This window comes from Dermochelys coriacea, chromosome 1 (assembly GCF_009764565.3).
Source record: "Dermochelys coriacea isolate rDerCor1 chromosome 1, rDerCor1.pri.v4, whole genome shotgun sequence".
In the NCBI taxonomy this organism is placed as follows: Eukaryota; Metazoa; Chordata; order Testudines; family Dermochelyidae; genus Dermochelys; species Dermochelys coriacea.
In genome coordinates this window covers 350983035-351007456 of record NC_050068.2, presented here as the reverse complement: position 1 = coordinate 351007456, position 24422 = coordinate 350983035, and the positions used below count along the sequence as shown (strand labels likewise).

The 24422-nt window shown below is 53.7% G+C and overlaps 1 protein-coding gene across 1 annotated transcript; it reads right to left on the bottom strand.

Moving 5' to 3' along the window:
• Positions 1 to 730: 730 nt before the first annotated feature.
• LOC119851457 (thymidine phosphorylase) lies at positions 731 to 13991 on the bottom strand. The gene is made up of 10 exons (XM_038391337.2): positions 13836 to 13991; positions 7222 to 7374; positions 6108 to 6310; positions 5624 to 5722; positions 5065 to 5194; positions 4368 to 4486; positions 3669 to 3831; positions 2270 to 2500; positions 1810 to 1950; positions 731 to 1089 (listed from the first exon to the last, which is right to left on the bottom strand). The coding sequence occupies exons 2-10, from the start codon at positions 7361 to 7363 to the stop codon at positions 875 to 877; spliced, it is 1443 nt and encodes a 480-aa protein (XP_038247265.1). The 5' UTR covers positions 7364 to 7374; positions 13836 to 13991; the 3' UTR covers positions 731 to 874.
• Between the last annotated feature and the right edge of the window lie 10431 nt (positions 13992 to 24422).

The window sequence follows — 24422 nt, the reverse complement described above, 5'->3', positions numbered from 1 at the left end:
CGGCTGATGTATAATACCCGTCTGCCGGCAGCAGGGGGCGCTGCGCGCACAGCGCCGGGCGCGCGCGGGGCTGCGAGGGCCAGGCCCCCTCCCCCCCGAGAACCCCCATCTGGGGGTGTCCCCTCCCTCCTGCAGAGCCCCCTACTAGGGGCGTCCTCCCCCCACAGAGCCCCCCACTTGGTGCCCCCTTCTCCCACAGAACCCCCATCTGGGGGTGTCCCCCCTCCTACAGAGCCCCCTGCTGGGGGTGTCTCCTGTGCCCCTGCAGAGCCCCCCCAACCAGGGCTGCCCCCCCTGCACCTCATAGCCCCCTGGCTGCGGATGCCCCCCTCCTGGCTCCCCCCAACTTGGGGGTGCCCGATCCAGCCCCAGCACGTGACACCTGGCGGGAGGGCTGCACTGGGTCCCTTGCCAGGAGTGGCCTGTTGAACACCCCTGTGCAGGCCGCCCACGGCCCAGGAAGGCGTCGAACGGAGGCGCCGTCGGAAGCCGCTTTGTCCCCACGGGGGGCGAGGGCAGAACGGCAGCGTGCGGCAGCCTGACGTGAGCAGCCTGCCTGAATCGTGCTGGCAAGGCGGACACCCGAGGGTGCCAGTGACAGGACGGGCGGGCTGGGTCGTTCTAGGGGGCAGCAAAACTAGAGCCAAGCGTCCGGCCCAGCCCAAACCACCTGGCTGCAGTGCAGAAGAGGGGCAGGGACAGGCTGTTACCCCAAATGACCATTAGCGGGTAGCAGAGCAAGACGCTTTATTGCCCAGTCGTTAGCGCTGGCAGGGCCTGGCCGTGGGGCTGAAGGGTGGTGGCGAGTTGCACTGTCCAGGAGGCAGAGGATCCATGGGGCTGTGGGGAGCCAGCTGGCAGAGGATCCCTCCCTTCAGGTGGAGCAGAGCAGCTCCTGGCTGCTCCCCAAGCCCTGCTCCCCTGTCAGCTCCTCCAGTGACCGGCTGCCCTGTGGCAGGACGACCTCTGCGACCTTGCAGCTGGGCCGGAAGGGCTCCGAGCCTGCCAGGACCAGCGCCCCCTGCAGGGTGCGTCTCTGATCGTTGCTGAGCTCCGGGGTGTCGTAGTGAATCCGGATCCAGGGTGAACCTACAGAGACGGGGGGCAGGGGCTGAGACACTTGTCACCCCCTGCTGGGCGTGGGGAAGGACAGCACTGGGAGGGAGCGGGGCTCTTGGGGTGCACTTGCCGGGGCTTAGATGGGCAGCAAGGGCCTCGTTTCCTCGGCAGAGATGGGATCAAAACAGGACCCAAAGTAGAACCAGCTGGTTCCTAACCCAAGGGAGGGGAGGCAGGAGCTTCCCAGGTCTTCTTGGGGTCTCAGAAGTCATGGGCTGGTCAGGGCTCCCCAAGTGGGCACCCCTCCTCACGAGTCCCTACCACTCCCTCCACCTGCTCTAATCCCAGCCAGCTACCCTGTTTGCAATTTGGTGGGGGGGTAGTGCCAGGTGTCTCCCCCTCCTCAAGCCAGTCTCCAGCCCAGGAGCCCTCAGTCCAGAAGTGCCATCTACACCCAGGCAAAGGGAACCCAAGTGAGCCCCCAGGCTCTGGATTACTGAACTGGCAGTGTCAGCTGCAGAATAACTGCCAGGCAAAGGGCACTTGGGTGCAGCTCGGGATGGGTGCCCCAGAGCAGGTCAGATACTACGGGAATGGGCAGCAGAATAAAACCTTAAGATAGAAGTCCTGGTCAGACTCTGCCCCCTTGTCTGGCCCCAGGAGCAGACCCCAGGGGAGGCAGCGCAGAGCAGGGGGTGGTTGGAGAGCCCTGCATGCTGGCACCCGGGGGGGGGCGCACTTGGCTCTTACCTTTAGCCACACGCTGCCCCACCGTCACCAGCAGCTCGGCCCCCACACGGTGGTTGATTGGCTGCCCCTTCTGGGTGCGGCCAGCGCCCAGCTCATGCAGCACCAGGGCGATGGGCAGGGCCTCGACCCTCTGCACGGTGCCTGGGGAGAAGGGCGGAGACGGGCAGCAGTTACCGAGGCACCAGACCAGCCTGCGAGCCGGGGTTACAGGGAGCCCAGATGTGGGGATGGTGGCGGGAGTCTGGGGACATGGAGGTGCTGGAGGCAGCACAACCAGCCTACCCCACTGGCCTGCCCTCCCCTCTTGCCCAAGGGTGTCCCTCTGGGCCAGGACAGGGGGCACTAGCCTGAGCCCCTCTCCCCAGCACCAGCTCCCTTGGTTCCTATTGCGATGAGGGGCAGAGAGCAGCTCCCCCTGCAGGCTGGGGCAGCCCCACCCTCGTTCCCCGCCCCCGCTTACCGTCCTGGGCCGCGGGCAGCTCCTCCTGGGCCCAAGCCCGGCCAAGCACCTGGTAGCGCTGCTCCTCCGTTCCTGTGCACAGGGCCTGGGCCACGCCGGCCTCCACCCCCTGGGCCTGCAGCATGGCCTGGAACTTCCCCAGCGCCGAGCCATCCGCCAGCGTGGCTGCGATGCGGGCAGCGCCCTGCCCCACCGAGCCGGCTTCCCCGGACTGCCACAGCAGACAGCCCCCTGCGCAGGGAGAGACAGGCTGGGGTCTCGCTCCTGCCCACGGAGACCCCGCTTCCTCCCGCAGCCCCCTCCCGCCCCTCTGCCCCAAGGTGCTGCTCCTCGTCCCGTCGTCCCCGACATGCTCTGCCCCCAGGCTTGCCCATGGGCCCCATTCCACCCAGGCACCTTGCTGTGATGGGGAGCCCAATGGCCATAGCTGCTCTCAGCTACTGGCCTCCGCCCCCCACTTCTCCTCATGCTCCCAGTCCTGTGGGTGCGGGTGCGGGGGGATATGACTCTAGCCTGTCCAGGGGCAGGAAGGGACAAAGGGCTGGTGCTAGGAGGTGGCCGCTCTGTGTGGAGGTTCACTCATGTGACTCCACATCGGCTCCACACACGGCCCGCGCGGCTCTCCCTGACCCGGCTCCGGCTGTGTGGGGGCCTCGGAGCCGCAGCCTGACCCTGATAAGAGCCGCACGGGCAGCTGTGAGGGGCTGTGGAGTCATGGACCTTCCCACTGCCCTGGACGTGGGACATGGCGGGGGGGCAGGGACATGCTTGGGCCCCCCACACTGCGGGCAGGTGGAGCATCTGCCAAGGCTCCCCACAGCTGCCTGCCTGGCTCTTGTCATGGCTGGGCTGTGGCTCCGAGGGCCCCCCCAGTTGGAGCCGGGTCGGGGAGAGCTGCGCCGGGGGAGAGCTGGGCAGGCAGCTGGGGGCAGGTAGCTGGGGGCAGGCAGGGGGCTGCTTTCACCTCCACCTTTTGGGAGGGCTTCGGCGTCCTTGCCCTGGCTGGGGTTGGGGTTAGTGGGGGCCAGCCTGCAGCCAGGGACTCCGGGTGGCTGGAGCCAGTGCTCGAGCTGCCTGCCCACCTGGCCTTCAAGGGCTGGGGCCGCACTGCCAGCCGCGCTGGGGTCTGCGCTCAGCTGCCTACCTGCCTGGCGATTCAGGGCTGAGGGGAGTGGGGAGTACTCGCGTGGCCCAGGGCTGGTGGGGGGGGCTCTGGGCTCCGGTGGGGGAAGGGGGTGGGAGGTGTGGGGCTCTGGGCAGATGGGGCGGTCCAGCTAAGAGCTAGCCTCCCCAAGCCCCTGGGTCACCCGCCGTCCATGTTCATTGCTGCCCAGGGATGGCATTAACCCTCGGGCAGCTGTTGTCCCCCCCAGCACTGCAATTTCTGATCTCCCCACACCTAGCATGGTGACCAGTTGGTGCAGATCCGCCGGCCCCCGGCCCTCCAGGCACTGCAGGGCCTCCAGCACCTCCAGGGAGTGGCCCACGCACTGCCCCAGGGGCCCGTTCATCCTGCTGAGCATGGCCACCGTGCAGATCCCCAGCTGGCTGCCCACCGACACCTGCAGGGATGGGAGGGAGGGGCTGTGAGTGTTTGGGACAGCTGGGCCTGGGGACAGGAGCCTGGTGTCCCCCCAGGGGACAGGGGGCAGCTCCCACCATGCGTCACCATCTCACGGGGGCTGCAGACCGTGCGGCTGGCTGATGGTCCCAGCACCCCTCCCTTCCTGCCCTGCCCGGCCTGGCCTCACCCTGCCGTCCTGCTGCACATGGCAGACTCAACTCCCCAGGAAGAACAGACCTTTCTCTGGGGGTTGTCCTGGAGTGATGGGCACATCCCAGCTCCCCTTGTGCCAGGGCACAGGCCGCCTGCTCCTGTGGCACAGGCATGGGAATGGGGCACGGCTCCCGGTGTCAGGGACCTGCAGGAGGCCTCTAGCCCCGCAGGGAGAGGGCTGGGGAGAGTCAGCGAGGGGATTGTGGGCGGACAGGAGGCTCCTGCAAGCAGAGTAGGGAGGAGCTCAGGTCACTCGGGGCTCCTAGGGTGGGTGAGGATGGCTGTGCCCCCGTCCCAGGGTTGCCGGGTCTGGGCGCTCACCAGGCTCTGGGCCAGGGTCCGGGCGCTCTCCAGGCTGGTGTAGAGGGCAGCGCTGCCAAACTTCACGTCCAGCACCAGGGCCGAGACCTTCTCTGCTGCCTTCTTGCTCAGAATGGAAGCTGCAGAGTCAGGGGGAGCCGGTTCAGAGATGGGGAGGCCTGGGCACCTCCATTGCTGGGGCAGGGCGCTGCTGCCCCGGGGACTGCTGCCACGCCCTGCCTTGATTTACGCTTTCTGGCTCCCACCGACCCGTCTCCCCTCCCGCGAGTCCCCTGGCAACCTCTGCTGGCCGACCCGCTGCTGGGCAGCGACACCACGCATGGCACAAGGGGTGAGCTCTTTGCTCTGAGCCAGCCCAAGGGGAAGGAGTTCACACCAGGGCTGATGGGGGCTGGACTTTGGGGTGAGAGGTCAGCTCTCTTCTCTCTGAACGTGGGTCTCCCAGCCCAAAGGGCAGCCTCCTGGGCCCCCCATGGTCCTCACCATTTCCAGTCCCCCCTGGATCTCAGACATCGCTGACTGGGCGAAGAGCACTGGCTACCACTGCGCCTTGCGGGCTCTGCCACCCCAAGGGGGCAGCCTCAGTGTAGATTCCAGGGACGCCTGCCCCATCGGTGCCACCCCTCTTTCCTCTGCCCCCTGCAAAGGCCCTGGGGGAGGCAGCCAGGCATCAGGGTGGGGGCAGCTGCTGTGGTACCTGTGATGAGGGGCAGGCTGTCGACGGTGGCCGTGACGTCCCGCAGGCTGTAGAGCACCTTGTCTGCTGGGACCAGGTCCTCGCTTTGCCCCACAATGCAGCACCCCACCCATTCCAGGATGCTCCTCATCTGCAGCAGCGGGGAGGGGCTGTCAGTGTGTGACCCCATGCACCCCCCCAAAGCCAGGTGCAGCCAGTTACCCCAGCAGGGCCCTTTCTGGGCAACAGCCAAGTGCAAAGCAGCTGGTCTGTCCAGGAGGTGGGCAGAGCCCGGATGCCCGCCCCTGGTGATAGGTAGAGGCACTGGGCGCAGGATGCCCAGCTGTCTGAGGGGCTCAGTGAGAAGCCTGGATGAGGGGAGTGCCAAGGCACTGACTGGCTCTCTCCCAGCTCAGGTCTCCCCCTGCCTCCCTCAGACACCCCTTTCATGGGCTGAGCCCCTAAGGATGCTTGCTCTGTGCCCCCTCCCATTGTCCCAGAGGCATGGGACACAATACCAGGCAGGCCCTCGGGTCTCCCTCCCCTGGCACGGACCCAGCCCCTGCGGCGGCCCCCTCACCTGCTCGGGGCTCTGAGAGATGTTGAACCCTGGCACGGCCTCCAGCTTGTCCAGCGTGCCCCCGGTATGGCCCAGTCCCCGGCCACTGATCATGGGCACCTGGCAGGGGAGGAGAAAGCCACAGGCCCTAGTGAGAGGCACTGGGCAGGACAGATGGGGAGGGATGAGCCCCTTTCCTTGGTGCCATAGGGAACCCACACCGGGCAGAGTCTCTGCCAGGGCACCCGTCTCTGCTGGCAGCTGTGCAATGGCAGACCCAGGCCAGCAGCAGGGCACCTGGGTGTACCCACTAGCACGCTGCCAGTGCCGCCCACTGGGACACACGGGCCTCTCCTGTTTCCCAGCACGCCCGCCTTCATCTCCACCCTTCTAGGCATGGCTATGGGCTATGGGGACCCAGGCAGGCGCGTGGGGTTGCCGTGAACCCCTGGGCGCCACTCGGGCCTCTGCCCAGGGAGCAGAGGCTGCCGGCCCCGGCACTCACCTTGCAGCCGCAGGCAGCCAGGGCCGGGGCCAGGGGCAGGCTGACCTTGTCTCCCACGCCCCCTGTGGAATGTTTGTCAACCAGGAGCCTCTGCCAGCTGTCAGGCCACTCCAGGACCCTTCCCGACACCACCATCTCCCGGGTCAGAGTCAGCGTCTCGTCTGGATCCATGCCCCGCAGCCGGATGGCCATCAGCATGGCCCCTGGGGGACAGAGCCAGGGCTGAGTACCGGGGGATGGAGGCAGAGCTCCGGGGGATGCGCAGTACCCGCACTGATGGGGACTGGGCAGCGTGTGATGGTCCAGAGTCCCACAGGTCTGGGAATGGGCAGGCTGGGCAGCTGGGGTGCGTTGTGGGGAGAGGAGGGGACGGGCAGAAGCCACAGCCCCTGGGCTGGGCTCTCCCCACCCTGCCCCCACCCAGGGGAGCAATTAACTCTGGGCGCTTTAGGGCCTCCTGCCCTGGGCAGAAATGGCCCATCGCTGCGTCGGGGCCAAAGCAGATGGGGCTCCCCTAGGATCCACGTCCAACTCAGTCTGGGAGCCCATTTCTCAGCTCAGAGCAGAGATCTTCAGAGGTCCTCACCCCCCAGGGAAATGGGACACACAAGGTCACCAGGTGTGCTGCCCTCTGGGTCCCCCATCTCCCCAGGACCTAACCCTTGTTCCCCATCCTGCCAGGGACCTGCCTGCCCCCTGTGTCCCTCGTCCCCCCAGGACCCAATCTCCATCTCTCCAGGACCCACCTTCCCCTGCATCCCCCACCCCCAGGATCTAACCCCTGTTCCTCATCCCTCCAAGGACCCGCCTGCCCCCTGAGTCCCCCATACCCTCAAGACCTAACCCCTGTCCCCCTCCCCTCTGGACTTGCCTGCCCCCTCTGTTCCCCATCCCCCCAGGACCTAATCCCCATCTCTCCAGAATCCACTTGCCCCCTGCATCCCCCCACCCCCAGGACCTGCCTTTCCCCTGGATCCCCCATCGCCCCCGGACCCTCCTGCCCCCTGGGGCCCCATCCCCCCAGGACGTACCCCCCTTTCCCCATCCCCCCGCGCCCGCGCCCGCCCCCGCCGAGCTCCCCGGGTCGGCTCTGGGGGTGCCCGGCCCATCTCACCCATCTGCCCCTCCTGGAGCCCCCCGTGGGTCACGGCCCGGACGAAGCGGCGAATCTCCTCATCCCGCAGCGTCTCCCCGTCCCGCTTCTTGCGGATCAGCGCCGGGAAGCTGCTGCCCGAGCCCGGGCCGGGCCGGTCCATGGGGCCGGGCGCTGCGGGGACGGGGACCGGGCCGGGGCATGGGCACCAGGCGGGGGCTGCGGAGGGCAGGGCCCCGGGACCCGCCCGGGAGCCCCCTCGCTGGGACATGGGGCGGACACGGCTCGGGGCCGGTCTCCAGGCGTCCCTGCCCCGGGCAGTTCCTGGCCCAGCCCCCGGGGAACACGCGGGCTCTGCCCCGGCCGCGACCCTCTCCCGACACCAGTCCTGGCTGCAGGGCCCCGCTGCCCCGGGCTGCCCCGGGCCGGGAGAGGTGTGTTGGGAAACTCCCATGTGGCTCAGCCAATCGGCGCGTAGAGTCATCCTGGGGACACCCGGCCGGGGGGAGTCGCACCTGCTGCTCCAATGCCAAGATCAGTTGTCTGGGCGAGTTGAAGGTGAACCCTAGCCGGTGAATGCTCCCTGGGGTGAACGCCCCAGGCCCCCAGCAACCGTGGTTCAAATCTCAGGGCACACAGAAGACCCAGGCCTCCCTCCCTCAGAGGTGCGGTTTGCCCTGATGCCCTGGGCCAGAGTTCCCCGGCAGTGCCATGCACTGGGCCCTCTCCCCTCTCAGCTGGGGTGTGGGTAGTGTTGGGGGGACAGGTGCCTGTGAAATCCCCATTCATTAAACCCAGTTTCCTGGCTCCCTTCCCAGAGGATGCCTGCAAGCCAGGGAGCTGTCCTTGTTTGCGGGGCATGGGGACAGGTGGGCTGCCCAGTGTCTGAAATCCAAGGGTATGTTAGAAGTTAATTTTCTCTCTCTCTCTGGGCTCCAGGCTGGTCAGGTGACCTAAAGTGGCCTTGTGAGGCCCATTTGGGCAGCTCCTGCCCTCAATGCAGCCGAGGTCACGGCTCTATTAAGGGCATGCAAGGACAGTAATAGCTTAATGCCATCAGCCCGTGCTGACTGGGGCAGAAATCCACCAGCCTGGGCTCTCTGTAATCAGCTGCGGACCTTCCATCTCTCTCCAGGTACTTATATGACCCAGCCACCTTAGCTCTGAGCTTCTCACCCTTGTTACTGGATTTATGGCCCCAACACTCCAGTGAGGGAGAGCAGTGCTGTGGTCCCCATGTTACAGAGGGGAACTGAGGCAACAGGAGACACAAGGACGTGGCCAAGGTCACACAAGGAGTCTGCAGGGAGTCAGGAAGTCAGCTTAGATCTTCAGAGTCCCTGTTCAGTGCCTGCACAAGGAGACCCTCCTTCCTGAGCTCTAGACAGAGGGGCTCATCTCACAGGGATGGGACCAGAGGGAGGACTCAGGAAAGACACAAATTGCGTGCTGGGTTGCACAGAATCGGCCAAGATTAAATCCAAGCCCAGCTCAGCTCGGTTCTCACAGGCTCAGCCATGGGGAAGTGATGTGGGGAGGAAAGCAATGGTCTCAAGTTACAGTGGGGGAGGTCTAGGATGGATATCAAGAAACACTATTTCACTAGGAGGGTGGAATTGGCTTCGCTTTGCGTTTCCTTCAGTCACATTGCACACGCTCAGGGCCAGCCATCCGTGCAGCTGCTCCGCAGCAACCCGCAGTTGACCTTGGTGTCAAGCAGGAGTGAGCTCTGCCTGGGTGAGAGGGCGCAGCTGTCTCCATGGTAGCAACTGAAGCAAATCCTCCGTCTAGGCAAAGCCTTAGAGGTTGGCCAAGTGTCTTGGGCTTCCTGTGGGTTTGGGTGGGTTGCCTGTTCGGCACCCATGGAGTCAGCCCGTTCAACTTCTGTGCTGTGCAGATGCCAGTCAGGGATGTTCCATCCTGTCATCATCTCAGTTTGTCACCTGGAGCTCGTTACGGCTCCTGGAGAGCAAAGCGTTTGCTGCTCAGGGTGAGGGAGCACCAGGGCTTGGAAGGGCTGGTCTGTGCATTGCTGGGCAGCGGGACTCGGCCCAGTTCTGATTGGCAGCTGTCATTGCTGGTGTTGATTGTCACGGGGTGCTCCGCTTGCCGCTTGTCTGGCGCCCCCTCCTGGTCACTCTGGGGATTAGCTCTCGAGGTCGACGCCCCTTCCCTTGCTCGCATGCCGTCACACTGTCTCTCTCCCAGGTCTGCAGCAATTCTCTCATCTCAGGACCCGAAGCGTCCTCTTTGTGACTGCGCCCTCTAGCCTGGTCATTCGCCAGCCCCCCCTTCTGGGGTGTATCAAAGCCTTTCCTTCAGCAGTCCTAGGTAGTCTTCCCATTCACTCCTCAGGTGCCACTCCCTCAGCAGCTGGCAGGGGAACCCGGGCTTGCCCTCTCTCCCGGTTCCAGTCCAGGGACCCTCAGGCCAGCAGTTCTGGGCTTCATTCTCCCAGCCCTCACTGCACCTTCCCTGGCCTGCTTCCTACAACTTCTGGTTCCCCTCCTTACTCTGGGTGAACCACTCCCAACCCTTCTCCCTCGTTCTGCACTATGTATTCTGAAGTGATCGGAGCAGCTTGTGCACTGAAATTGTGAAGTACACCCTGAGTTAATATTTGAATCGTATTCTTTTTTGATTCTGCTTGGCACTGCAATGCCCTGACATATTTGTCATTCTGGTATTTTTGAGATTTCACCTATTTAAATGGTTCGCCCTCAAGTATGCTACTCTGTTATTTTATGTGGGCATTTTAGTCTTTTGCTCTAGTGAACTCCTTTATGTATGCAAGGTAAAAGGTCATTGTGAATTAATGCTTTGTATCTCCAAAACAACAGAGCTAATTTAGTAACCAGAAAGGGAGTGGGATGCAAACAGGCTCTCACATGTTTGTGAGCCAGCCTGTGACTCCCATCCACTTTCTTCAGTTCAATTTAGTCCCTGATAAAAAGGCCTATAAAAGTTGTGGCACTCCCAACAGTGATGCAAGAGTGTGAGTACCAACCTCACAGCAGATTGTTAAAAACCAAGGCACAAACCCTAAGTTGGTTGTTAATTTGAAACTGAGGGCATGGCTACACTTGCAGATGTAGAGTTAAGTTTGAGTTAAACCAGCTCTTGGAGAGCGCAGTAGAGAAAGCGCTGCAGTGTGTCCACACTGTCAGATTCAAGTGCACTGGTGTGGCCACATTAGCAGCTCTTGCAATGCCACAGAGAGCAGTGCATTGTGGTAGCTAACCCAGCATGCAAGTGGCTGCAACATGCTTTTCAAATGGAGGGGGGGGGGGTGGAATGTGACAGGGAGTGTGTTGTGTGTATGTGGGGGGAGAGAGAGTGGGTTTTTGGGGGTATTTTGTTTTGTAAGTTCAAACAGCAGCAGACTCCCCTCCCACCCTCCTCTCTCTCACACACTCACAGCAGCAACATTCCACACTAATGGTTGCTTTGTCCCGGAGCAGACAAGCAGCCGGCTGTCAGAAATGGAGCTTTGGAAGGGCATATCCCCATTCCTATAGCTGAGGTCAAAACAATGACAAGAGTGGCCACTTGACTTCAGGGGATTAGGGGATGTTTCTGGAGGCTGATCGCAGTGCAGTAATGCAACACCTTGTTCATACTGACGCCGGGGCATTTCAGCTGAGGTGCACCAAGCTTTATGCTTCTCATGGAGGTGGATTACCAGGAGCGCTCCAGCTGCAGAGTCCCGGTGCTCTAAGTGCCTTGCCAGTGTGGACGGGTAGTGAGTTAGGGTACCCGGGGCTGCTTTAATGCGCTCTAACTTGAAAGAGTAGCCAAGCCCTGAGATTTTCACCAGCCAACTGCTCCAAGTGCCACTATGCAGGCACTTTATCAGCCTTAACACAAAATCACAGACTGTCCCCTTGGACACGCTTGTCTGTCTTGTCACCCAGGTGAGTGAATCTCTGTGATCACCCCTTACACCAAGAACCACAGCAATATTCCTGTTATTCCTAATCCCAAAGGACCAGGCAAAATAACCAGAGAGTTATTGACAAGGTTAAAGCGAGCAAGCATAGGCCAGGTCTACATTATAAATGTATATGGGTCTAACTACATTGCTCAGGGGTGAGAAATATCCAGACCCCTGAGCGATGCAGTTACACCGACCTAACCCGCGCTGTAGACAGCACTAGGAGATGGGAGAGCTTCTCCCGTTGACATAGCTACCGCCTCTCAGGGAAGTGATTTAACTACGCTGATGGGAGAAATGTAGTACTGTAGCATCTTCACTAAAGCTGCAGGTCTATACAAGCCCATAGACATATCAGTGAGTTACAGCCTTAGGTTTCAAAAGGTAATATAGGCTTCTATAATCTGCAAGCTCTATTTGTCCTTTAGGGCTAACCCAGGCTAAGTAGCTGGGGATCTCTTTCTTATGCCTAGAAACACCTCCCCCCTCAGCCCCCGAATCCAAGCAGCATAGAGATACCTAGTTCCTTTGGCTTGGGGTTTTTATCTCTCTCCTTCCCTGTGCTCTGAGCTGCAAACTCAGCTGCTGGGAGGAGTCCCCTTGCCTGACTTGTCTTCAGTGGGAGGAGAGCAGAACAATAAGAGTCTTTAGTCCTGTTTGATGTGGATGGTTTCTCAATCCAGGGGAGTTTCCAGTTGTAAGATCCAACCTGAGCCGGGCTTGTATCGATGGGTCTCCTCCTTCAGGAGGGGCGTAACAATTTCTGTAGCTCTTCACACTTCCCTTTCCTGAATGGTGATTCATACAATCACAGAGGCTCACCCTCAACCCGCTCAGATATTACATTCCAATACAGAACACAGATTATAGAATCATAGAGTATCAGGTTTGGAAGAGACCTCAGGAGGTCATCTAGTCCAACCCCCTGCTCAAAGCAGGACCAACACCAACTAAATCACCTCAGCCAGGGCTTTGTCAAGCCGGACCTTAAAAACCTTTAAGGAAGGAGATTCCACCACCTCCCTAGGTAACCCATTCCAGTGCTTCACCACCCTCCTAGTGAAATAGTGTTTCCTAATATCCAACCTAGACCTTCCCCATGCAACTTGAGACCATTGCTCCTTGTTCTGTCATCTGCCACCACTGAGAACAGCCGAGCTCCATCCTCTTTGGAACCCCCCTTCAGGTAGTTGATGGCTGCTGTTAATCCCCCCCTCACTCTTCTCTTCTGAAGACTAAATAAGCCCAGTTCCCTCAGCCTCTCCTTGTAAGTCATGTGCCCCAGACCCCTGATCATTTTTGTTGCCCTCCGCTGGACTGTCTCCAATTTGTCCACATCATTTCTGTGGGGGGGGGGGGAGCCCAAACTGGACACAGTACTCCAGATGTGGCCTCACCAATGCCGAATAGAGGGGAATAATCAGTTCCCTTGATCTGCTGGCAATGGTCCTTCTAATTCAGCCCAATATGCCATTAGCCTTCTTGGCAGCAAGGACACACTGCTGACTCATATCCAGTTTCTCATCCACTGTAATCCCCAGGTCCTTTTCTGCAGAACTGCTTAGCTGCTGCTTAGCTGTAGCGGTGCATGGGATTCTTCTGCCCTAAGTGCAGAACTCTGCACTTGTCCTTATTGAACCTCATCAGATTTCTTTTGGCCCAATCCTCCAATTTATCTAGGTCACTCTGGACCCTATCCCTATCTTCCAGTGTATCTACCTCTTCCCGCAGATTAGTGTCATCTGCAAACTTGCTGAGGGTGCAACCCACCCCATCATCCGGATAATTAATAAAGATATTGAACAAAACCGGCCCCAGGACCAACCTCTGGGGCACTTCACTTGATACTGGCTGCCAACTAGACATTGAGCCATTGATCACTACCCATTGAGCCCGACAATTTAGCCAGCTTTCTTTCCACCTTATAGTCCATTCATCCAGCCCATACTTTTTTAACTTGCTGGCAAGAATACCGTGGGAGACCATATCAAAACCTTTGCTAAAGTCAAGATATATCACGTCCAGATATACAAGATATTACAAGTTAGGTTAATGCAGACAGCAGCTCACAAACATTCAATAGAGTCTAACTGCTAAACATTTTCTTATAATTGTAATACCGATTTTATCAATATTAATCCACAGGTGAGTCAGATTGACTCCAGCTATGAATCTGCTAGTGCCCAGATGAGACATGGGGATCTTAGCATGAGCTGACCCTTGGCCTGCCAGGATCACAAAAGGAAAATAAAAATATTGGAAAAAACAATTTAGCAGTTAAAACTCTGAATGTTGGCATTAGCTTCACAATTTAGGGCTCCCACTCGCTACCCTCCTTGGGCCTACAGTTCAATGTTCCTCTACGGGTTGGTGCAGGGGTTCTCAAACTGGGGGTTGGGACCTCTCAGGGGGTCACAAGATTTTTACATGGGGGGTCATGAGCTGTCAGCCTCCACCCCAAACCCCACTTTGCCTCCAGCATTTCTAATTATGTTAAATATATAAAAAAGTGATTTTAATGTATAAGGGGGGTTCACTCAGAGGCTTTTTGTGTGAAAGGGGTCACAAGTACAAAAGTCTGAGAAGCCCTGGGTTGGTGGGACCTTTTCCCAGTGAAAGACCCTTTACCCAATAATATCCTTAACTTGTATTTATTAACAATTAATCAACAAAATACACTCACTAAGCACACAATACTTACCACTCCCGATACAGCAGACTAACTTCTCCCGATAGCCAGTCAGGATAGGATTGTCTGGGGTTCTGGCTTCTGCACGGAATGATGGTGCAGGGTATTGAGTTCTGGAAGGTTTGATCTTGGGCTGTGTCCAGTAGTAAGGTTCCAAAGAACTTCCTTTTGGACCTCAGTTTATATAGGTAAACTTAGGTCCTGCTTATCTGTATCTTAACCAATCATTTTTACTAAAGTATTACGGCACAATATTTTAACCAATCCTAGCACATCATGAAACAATTCTTTTACTAGTCCTAGCACATTACCCCTCTACATACAAGAGTAAATTCAAAAATTGTGAAGCCAACAGACAGAAACAATTTAAGACCAGACAAAAGCAATTAAAAGTAAAACAAAAGGGAAATATAGCTTTCCCAGCTTAAAACTACTGATATGTGTTTCTGCCAGACAGAGTGTTATCTTGCAAAGTTTTCCTTTAAACATCTTAATGTCTATCTGTTGATCTGGCCACTGTTGGTGCTATACTTCCTTACGGCTGGAATGTTTTCTTAACAACCAGATATTCTATTGTTTTGTACAGTTTAGATGGGACATGGCTCTCCACGTTTAGCTAATAGTTGCTACTATTGCTCCTCAATCCAAAAGACCTTAGACTACAGAGGTTCCCTCTGAAAAACATCAGGGACCAAATAACCCTCCAATTGATTTTGTAGGATCACTGCCGCCTACACAAAAGAAAAACTAATTTAATCAAAAATAAAATCAGAGCAAGAGACTCACGTTACTGGTTAAGTATTCCATGGTTATTGATGATTATTATAATTCTAACAGAGGGTCCCTTTCCCTTATCAGCCCCAAGTTTTGGGGACATGCAAAGCACCAACCGAATTATGAAATTAAAAGATGGTTAAGCTGGTGCATTGGTATGCGTAGTAGAAAGAAAGCCTGAAACATAAGGCCTTGTATCAGAGGCCTGGTGTGAGGCCTAAGCCCTGAACTAAAGTAGTGGTCAAACTTTGCTGATATAAAGCAAAGAAGCAAAGTGCGCAGAAGTCAGGCTCTGCCTGCTTGCAACATCACAGAATTTGACAAGAACAGGGCTGATATTGCAGAAACACACAATCCTAAGAGGTATTAGGCACAGAGCACTCACACAAACACATTCCAGAAGGGTGATACCAGAACACCTTGATACCAACACATTCCCTAAAGAGAACAGGAACACGCTGACTTATCCTAAAGACAAGATCAGAATAACAGTGCAATGGATAGAGATGTACAAGGTGTTGGGTGATAAGTAGCTACATCAGAGGGTGTCAATTAACTACGTCAGAGGGGCAGTACGTAACTTGTTTATATTGATGTGTAAAATGTAGTCTCAGAGGGAGTGTCTTTGGCCGACTGAGTGGGGAATGGAAAGTCCCGCCATTCACTGAGCTGCGTCCATTGTCATAGGCATACATGTCTTAGTATCCTCGTAGTCTTCCAGGTGCAATTACTGTGCTTTGTCAACAATAAACCTGGCTGGGCACCTTCGCACCTTAACAGATCTTGTGGTCATTGGATGGTTCGCTCAAGGACTGCTGTGATATCTGTCTGTGCAGAGCTGGGACAGCACACAGAGAAAACACACACACACAGCCAAACATCTAACAAGAGTATGTTGCTGTCAAAAAGAGAAAAAGGAAAATAAAACACAAAAACCTTGAAGGTTGGTAGCCCTTCCCATATGATGTATCAGAGCATGGCTGGTACCACACATGCTTAAAACCATATCACATTATTAACAAGCTTAGTTTAGTTGTATAATAAATTCAAATCACTGGTAACAAACAAAATGTAAATGGGTTTTGCCTTGCTAATTAATTAAAGCTGTACCAGGAGGAAGGTCTGTCCCCACAGAGAAGGGCCACAGATGAATCCCAAATCATGGTGGGGCTGCTTGTCCTGCAACAGCAGTCTCCATGGTGTGCTCACCAGGGCCTAGCTGAGTCATTTGCTTTGCATCTATAGCCAGGCAAAAATTCACAGGCGACGTGCCACACATAGAAAAAGAAGTTTTCACTGAAAGCAGCAATCGAGAGGTAACTTTTGAGACTGAGATTCAATTTCATATCAGTCAGAATCCAACCTTGCAACCTGATGCACCAGTGACAATCATAGAATTTGGGAACTGTTTATACATGTCATCCTAAGGAGCTTTAATAACCAAAATATGTTGCCTGTCCAGCTTGTATCAATGAAACTTTCGTACCAATGTATAATACTCCCACACATATGTCAGGTCTGTATGCAATAGGTATTCAGTTGGGTAACAAGAAACAAAACCAAATTGTGTTAAAGATGGTGGTTAAAGAAGGATGATCAATGGATCACCCAAATGTGAAGAGCCCTGTCTACCAGTATGCACGCAGGTGCAGTGTCTCTGAGGTGATCACCCCTGTGTGTGGTCAGGAGGAGAAATAAAATGTGCAAGATGGGTCCAGAGGAGCAGCAGCTGGTATGTCATCATGTCTGGTGTAGTTGACAAGGTGGAAGATTCCGTGCAAAGACTAACCTATACCCTGAATGCTCAGTATTGCCTAGTAACTCACTGAAAATGTTATAATTGTTGAGGAAACCAGCTGTGCTGTTATCACTCCAAAGCTTTGTTTTATATCATTGTTAAAAACTATTAGAGACCCACAGGCATTATTCTGGTTCCTGTTTTTGAGAACACCACCTGAAAAAGAAGATCAGGTCACTGCTAATTAGTGAAGTGTTGGGGCTACTGTCAAGATTATCACCCTAACAATGGGGGTCTGTTGACCCGTTACCTGATGATGGAGAGCTATAGTTTTGGGTAAAATATAATTTATTGGCTAAGCATGCTTATAGAATTAATCATGAAAGTTATTGAAGCCGTAATAGGAAGTAGGAAAATATCAATAATTGGATTATTGGGCTTTGTAATTGTTAAAGGCCTGTTTTATTAATGTGAGGCCTTGTATGACAGTCATGTTAGGGAGGGGTTTTTGTCTGAAATGATCAAGGCCTCAGGACATAACCTCAGGTCACAAGTTATGTCTTCTCATTGTGTGCAAGTAAACAAATAATCACAAAAAGACAGTTACACCATAAGTTGCACAAGTTAGATGCGGCTTTGGGGTTGGTTTGTTTTTTGCAATTCGGTAACTAGGCAGTTAGATCGCAATAATGTATAGGGATGATTAAAGAATGATTGACAGTTTACTAATATTAGTGATTAGAGGTAAGGTTATGAACACCTGGAATGCTACATGTGGGAAACAGGCAGGTATTAATCTTGTTAGCCATAAAAATGGATCAAACATGGTTGTGTATCCAATGAGTGACATAAAGAAGGGGTATGAAAAAATCCAATCTAGTTCCTTATTTTTGGGTTCTGTAGGTTCCTCAATTGTTGTCAACTAATTTGTGGCCTTCTGCAATGTTCCACTGTCTATGTCCTCATCTCTTTATTTCTTCTGATTGTTGTAATTACTGTATGTTGTAAGTATGCCATGCTCCCGGATGGGTTAAAAGCAGTGGCTCTGTGTGGGACTTTCTGTTGTTTGGATATATTGATGAGTAGAATTGCATGGTTTTTAAGTAAGGCTTTTATTGAATAAATATATCTCACAGATCCCGCCAGACCCACGGTCCCTTCTGTGGAGCCCACCTGGGTAAAGAACTTGTGATACCTGATAAATAGTGTACGTGGGGGATCATTAATAAACATCATAAGCGTGGAAAGTTTATAGTTTCATTGTTTGATTGGGCGAGACTGGAGTCCCCATCTGTGCACAAGGAGGCTGTAGAGAACGGCAGAGGCTGGGTTTTTACTGGGGTTGAATTGGTTGTTAAAGCTGAACTTCTTGTGTTAGTTTTTGTGGAATAAATGGGCCCAGAGAGTCAAAGGTGTTACCAGGACCCTGTCGTTGTACAACACTAGACAGGAAAGCATACTTCGGGGTTTGGAGGATAGAGACCTCAGTCTGCTTAGTCACATGGCAAACACACCATTAACACTCTTCACAATGTTTTATAAAAGACACAGAAAAAGAGAAGGAAAAACAGTGAAAGAGTTGGAAATGAAAGAGTTAAGGAAGGTTTTCATTTGAGGACTCTCCCTTACTCCCTTTTCCTGGAGTTGTAAAGTTTTATAGCGAAAACCTGTCTGAAGGGCTGGTATTAGATGGTATTAGATAGTATTAAAGATGGTCCTAACTGTCCTGTCTGGGGAAAAGAGAACAAGTTAGTTGATACGGGCTGGAGCTGCTGCTGTTGTTAATATCAAATCTTGTTTCTTTAAAGACAAAACAAAACAAAACTCCTGCAAAAAGGCAGAGACAAGAACCTCAAAACGAGAAAATGGAGCACTGGAAAACATCTCTGGTGCTGACTTCCTCTTGTAACCATGCTGCTGAAAAAACAGCAAAGAGTCTTGTCAGCTACCCTGAGACCTGGCTGACAGGTACCCTCCAGGTCCAAAGCAAAAGCAATCCCCATTCTAATCCCCAGTTTGGGAGCATCTAGTTCCAGGAAAAAATTCTGCTATTAAAATAATACAGCCCTGTGCGCACACACAACTGTAAAGAGCCTGCAGTGCTTTGAAGTCCTTTGATTTGAGGAAGCCTCTGATCATCGAGCATAATATCACTATGAGAGCTGGTTGATGTGGAGGTGAACAAGCACATTGAGGTGAAGGTTACCCAGGGAGCAAGTGGCAGACTCAGCAATAAAACCAGTCACAGTGATTACTCACCCCTTGCTCACCACTGCTCCTGAACTGCATTGGGCAGTTACTATTCAAGGTTACTGATATATCCCACTGCATAGGATGACCAGACATCCTGATAAAGTCGGGACTGTCCCGATATTTAGTTGTTTGCTCCATGTCCTGACTGACATACGGTTGGGATACCATTTGTCCCGATGTTTTGGCTTGGGGCTGGAGGAGTACACTGGTGAGAGCTTACCTGGGGTCCCAGCGGTGCTTATTTGTGGCGGCTCACAGGAAATGGCGAGCTGCAGGATGCTGTGGCCCCTAGGTACAGGGGCGGCCTGGGGGGTGGGGGGAGGGAGAGGAAGAGGTGTCCCTGTGTGCTGCACCTACCATAAGTACTGGCTACATCGCGGGCCAGACAATGGGAGCTGCGGGTGCAGACAAGGCGTACCACCCCCCAGGCTGACCCTGACCCTGGGGTGCTGCATGCTGCTCATGCCCCCAAATAAGCCCCCAAATAAGTCCTGCTAGCTGGAGCCAGCTGGAGCCAGTGCTTGTGGCAAGCACAGCACATGGAGTGGAGACCCCGCTGGCCGCCGCTGACCCTAAGAGCCAGAGGAACCTGCTGTACGGGGAGATTTTGGCAAACCAGTAAAGTGCCTAAACCACTATTGCTTGTTGTTAAGAGTAGCCAAGTCATCAAGTCATAAATTGGTCATGCAACAGCCTCAGCATAATCAAGGCAGGAGGGGAAGGGGTTTTGGATGCCACAGACGGGGCAGCTTGACCCCACATCCTTCCTGCTTAGAACGTTGAAATTGCTGATCTATGTACTTTAGAAAAACAGGAAGTCTGTCTATATGTGTCCCCGGGAATGTTTGTCAGGCCCCCAAGGCATGGAGACTCTGAAAAAAAACATAGCTGGTAAACTGATGACCATAAGAAAATCTCTTGCTTGATCTTTAAAAACTGCTTGCTTAGCAAGTTTTCTTTAAGGCATATGTCATTATGTTACTAATGTACAAATAAGGGGAAAAAGTTTGAGGTAACCAGACTACTCAGAAGGGGCTCTTCAGGGACACTCCCTCTGGCCCCATCTTGGGGTCCCCACCGGCAGATAGAAGTTTGGCCAGCAGAAGCCTGCTATGGTGCCACTCGAAAGCCACGCTCAGCTTTCGTAATTATCGAGGGTTGGGGGTGTTTTACTAATCTGTTGCAGACGTGTGTAAATGCTTGAGTCTAAGTAAAGTTTAGTTTTAAGTGAAAGCACTTTTGTGTTGTCCTGTTTGTGCCAGCCATCTATCGGTCGGACGGCCGTGTCTCCCCTGATTTATTTCCTGACACCATCTTGCACAGAGTAAAAGTTACCAAGAGCTTTGGGTTGAAAGAACCCCGGGTAACAGAATTTGGAGGCCCCAGCGAAGATTGGTAGAGAGGAAGGAGATGGATGGCACAAACAGTTTGTAGTTTCTCCATTGCAATAGGAGGTGAAAGAGGGCGAGGTGGGCTCGGTCCCTATAAGTTCCCATGTCGCAGTTCATGAGTTAATCTATGGATACATTCCGTTATTGGGACTCAGAAAATGGACCTTGGAAGACCGGTGCCTTCACTGGTCCCGGAGCCTTTCTGAAGCTCCACAAGCGATGGGATATCCAGGTTAGTGCAGGAAGTTGGGGAGATCTGAATGTTAGGGCAAAGAAAAAGGCTGCTTGCAGGGGTTGTGGATGGTTGCGAAAACACTGGATCAGGAGATAGATCGGTTAAAAGACCAGGTGCAGGAATTGGAAAGAATCAGAGCTGAAAGCAAGTGTCAACCTGCAGCATTCCTGCAGCACAGCCAGGGCCCGGACAGGAGGAACAGACTGTGAACTGCACTTACACTCCAGAGAGGCTGTTTGTGGTGTCCCTCAGCCCACAGGGTGGGGTGACCTGTTCCTTTAACCTCTCCCATTTTTCCTTATTTATTTATTAGTTCCTGTTTAATAAATTGCTTTTGCTTTGAACTATATGCAATGATCAGTGGGTCAGGGAAGCATCCGGTGTGAAGAGAGCACCCCGGTGTCAGGACACCCTACCCCTGTCCTAAGTGTCCGTAACAAGACTCGGGGCTGAGCCCTCCAGGAATCCTGGGCCCAGTGTTGTCGGGATTACAACAGGAGAGTGGAAGGGGAGACTTTGAGGTCAGGCAGTCTCTGGGTAAAGGGAGTGGGAGCGAGGACTCAGATTCTTTCTCTAGCCAATAAGCCAGGAAAGTTCCCCACAATAGTGGGACCATCTTCAGCTCACATAGAGGTTACATCCTAACAAGGAAACCAGCATTATTAATATTATCGCAGCCATGTTCTGTGGGATATTTTTTTAAATGGACTGGAAATCCCAGGCATTATATATTGATACTTCTTAGGGCTTGTCTAAGCTTAAGGCTAGATTGGCACTGCTGCGATCAATGCAGTGATGTCGATTTAGTGGATCCGAAGAAGACCCACTAAATCAATGGCAGAGCACTGTAAGGGACTGCGGAAGACTTTGTTATGGCCTAGCTAGGGAATTTCCGCTTTCTCGAGCCGAGAGGTTACTGTAGGACATAGATAGGTGCCGAAGGACACAGCTGTTTTGTTATTGTGGAATATAGATAGTTATTGAAGGACGTAGCTGCTTTGCATGGCTCTTCGCCAGGTAGGGGAAAGCCCCCCTCTTTGGGAAGTACCTAATTCTATATTCATGAGCTGTTTTTGTGTAGTGCTTATTAATGCTGACTGTCTGCCCCTTCGTTGGACTCCGTCCCAGGCAGAACTTCAGTGTGCTGGGCTCCCCGCCTTCATGACTACAACGCTTGGAGTCCCCATTGTGGGTGGGTCACTAACCTTCAGTAAAGCCAATAACTCACAGCTGTGTGTAAGCCTTGTTTTTCTCAGAGTAGTCCTGCCGGACCTGTGGTGCTTTGAGCATCGTGGCCCAGAACAAGCGCTCTCCCGCTGACTCCTGTACTCCGGCTCCCCGAGGATAGTCAGGTAAATCAGTGGGAGAGCATCTCCTGTCGACACAGTGTGGTGTAGACACCACTGTAAATCCACCTAAGTTATGTCATAGAATCATAGAATCATAGAATATCAGAGTTGGGCGGGACCTCAGGAGATCATCTAGTCCAACTCCCTGCTCAAAGCAGGACCAATCCCCAACTAAATCATCCCAGCCAGGGCTTTGTCAAGCCTGACCTTAAAAACTTTTAAGGAAGGAGATTCCACTACCTCCCTAGGTAACGCATTCCGGTGTTTCAACACCCTCCTAGTAAAAAAGTTTTTCCTAATATCCAACTGAAACCTCCCCCACTGCAACTTGAGACCATTACTCCTTGTTCTGTCATCTGCTACCACTGAGAACAGTCTAGATCCATCCTCTTTGGAACCCCCCTTCAGGTAGTTGAAAGCAGCTATCAAATCCCCCCTCATTCTTCTCTTCTGCAGACTAAACAATCCCAGTTCCCTCAGCCTCTGCTCATAAGTCATGTGTTCCAGCCCCCTAATCATTTTTGTTGCCCTCCACTGGACGTTTTCCAATTTTTCCACATCCTTCTTGTAGTGTGGGGCCCAAAACTGGACACAGTACTCCAGATGAGGCCTCACGAATGTCGAATAGAGGGGAATGATCACGTCCCTCGATCTGCTGGCAATGCCCCTACTTATACATCCCAAAATGCCATTGGCCTTCTTGGCAACAAGGGCACACTGTTGACTCATATCCAGCTTCTCGTCCACTGTAACCCTTAGGTCCTTTTCTGCAGAACTGCTACCTAGCCATTCGGTCCCTAGTCTGTAGCGGTGCATGGGATTCTTCTGTCCTAAGTGCAGGTTTCTGCACTTGTCCTTGTTGAACCTCATCAGATTTCTTTTGGCCCTCTAATTTGTCTAGCTCCCTCTGTATCCTATCCCTACCCTCCAGTGTATCTACCTCTCCTCCCAGTTTAGTGTCATCTGCTGAGGGTGCAATCCACGCCATCCTCCAGATCATTAATGAAGTTATTGAACAAAACCGGCCTGAGGAACGACCCTTGGGGCACTCCACTTGATATCGGCTGCCAACTAGACATGGAGCCATTGATCACTACCTGTTGAGCCCGACAATCTAGCCAGCTTTCTATCCACCTTATAGCCCATTCATCCAGCCCATACTTCTTTAACTTCCTGGCAAGAATACTGTGGGAGACTGTGTCAAAAGCTTTGCAAAAGTCAAGGATTAACAGGTCCACTGCTTTCCCCTCATCCACAGAGCCAGTTATCTCGTCAGAGAAGGCAATTAGATTAGTCAGGCATGACTTGCCCTTGGTGAATCCATGTTGACTGTTCCTGATCACTTTCCTCTCCTCTAAGTGCTTCAGAATTGATTCCTTGAGGACCAGCTCCATGATTTTTCCAGAGACTGAGGTGAGGCTGACTGGCCTGTAGTTCCCAGGATCCTCCTTCTTCCCTTTTTTAAAAATGGGCACTACATTAGCCTTTTTCTAGTCGTCCGGGACCTCCCCCGATCACCATGAGTTTTCAAAGATAATGGCCAATGGCTCTGCAATCACATCTGCCAAATCCTTTAGCACTCTCAGATGCAGCACATTCGGCTCCATGGACTTGTGCTCGTCCAGCTTTTCTAAATAGTCCTGAACCACTTCTTTCTCCACAGAGGGCTGGTCACCTCCTCCCCATGCTGTGCTGCCCAGTGCAGCAGTCTGGGAGCTGACTTTGTTCGTGAAGACAGAGGCAAAAAAAGCATTGAGTACATTAGCTTTTTCCACATCCTCTGTCACTAGGTTGCCTCCCTCATTCAGTAAGGGGCCCACACTTTCCTTGACTTTCTTCTTGTTGCTAACATACCTGAAGAAACCCTTCCTGTTACTCTTAACATCTCTTGCTAGCTGCACCTCCAGATGTGATTTGGCCTTCCCGATTTCACTCCTGCATGCCTGAGCAATATTTTTATACTCCTCCCTGGTCATATGTCCAATCTTCCACTTCTTGTAAGCTTCTTTTCTGTGTTTAAGATCAGCAAGGACTTCACTGTTAAGCCAAGCTGGTCGCCTGCCATATTTACTATTCTTAAACACATTGGGATGGTTTGTCCCTGTAACCTCAATAAGGATTCTTTAAAATACACCCAGCTCTCCTGGACTCCTTTCCCCCTCATGTTATTCTCCCAGGGGATCCTGCCAATCAGTTCCCTGAGGTTGTCCCTGAGGCTGCTTTTCTGAAGTCCAGAGTCCGTATTCTGCTGCTCTCCTTTCTTCCCTGTGTCAGGATCCTGAACTCGACTATCTCATGGTCACTGCCTCCCAGGTTCCCATCCACTTTTGCTTCCCCTACAAATTCTTCCTGGTTTGTGAGCAGCAGGTCAAGAAGAGCTCTGCCCCTAGTTGGTTCCTCCAGCACTTGCACCAGGAAATTGTCCCCTATGCTTTCCAAAAATGTCCTGGATTGTCTGTGCACTGCTGTATTGCTCTCCCAGAAGGTATCGGGGTGATTGAAGTCTCCCATGAGAACCAGGGCCTGCGATCTAGTAACTTCTGTTAGTTGTCGGAAGAAAGCCTCGTCCACCTCATCCCCTTGGTCTGGTGGTCTATAGCAGACTCCCACCTCAACATCACCCTTGTTGCTCACGCTTCTAAACTTAATCCAGAGACACTCAGGTTTTTCTGCAGTTTCACAGGGGAGCTCTGAGCAGTCATAGTGCACTCTTCCATACAATGCAACTGCCCCAACTTTTCTGCCCTGCCTGTCCTTCCTGAACAGTTTATATCCATCCATGACAGTACTCCAGTCATGTGAGTTATCCCACCAAGTCTCTATTAGTCCAATCACATCCTAATTCCTTGAGTGTGCCAG

Excerpts from the sequence above, each read along its gene's own strand:
- LOC119851457 (XM_038391337.2), bottom strand. The coding sequence starts at position 7,363 with ATGGACCGGCCCGGCCCGGGCTCGGGCAGCAGCTTCCCGGCGCTGATC. Across the intron at positions 5,195-5,623 it reads TCTCTCAGAGCCCCGAGCAG|ATGAGGAGCATCCTGGAATG; the intron begins GTGAGGGGGCCG and ends CCGCTGCTGCAG. Across the intron at positions 3,832-4,367 it reads GGACCCTGGCCCAGAGCCTG|GTGTCGGTGGGCAGCCAGCT; the intron begins GTGAGCGCCCAG and ends CCATCCCTGCAG.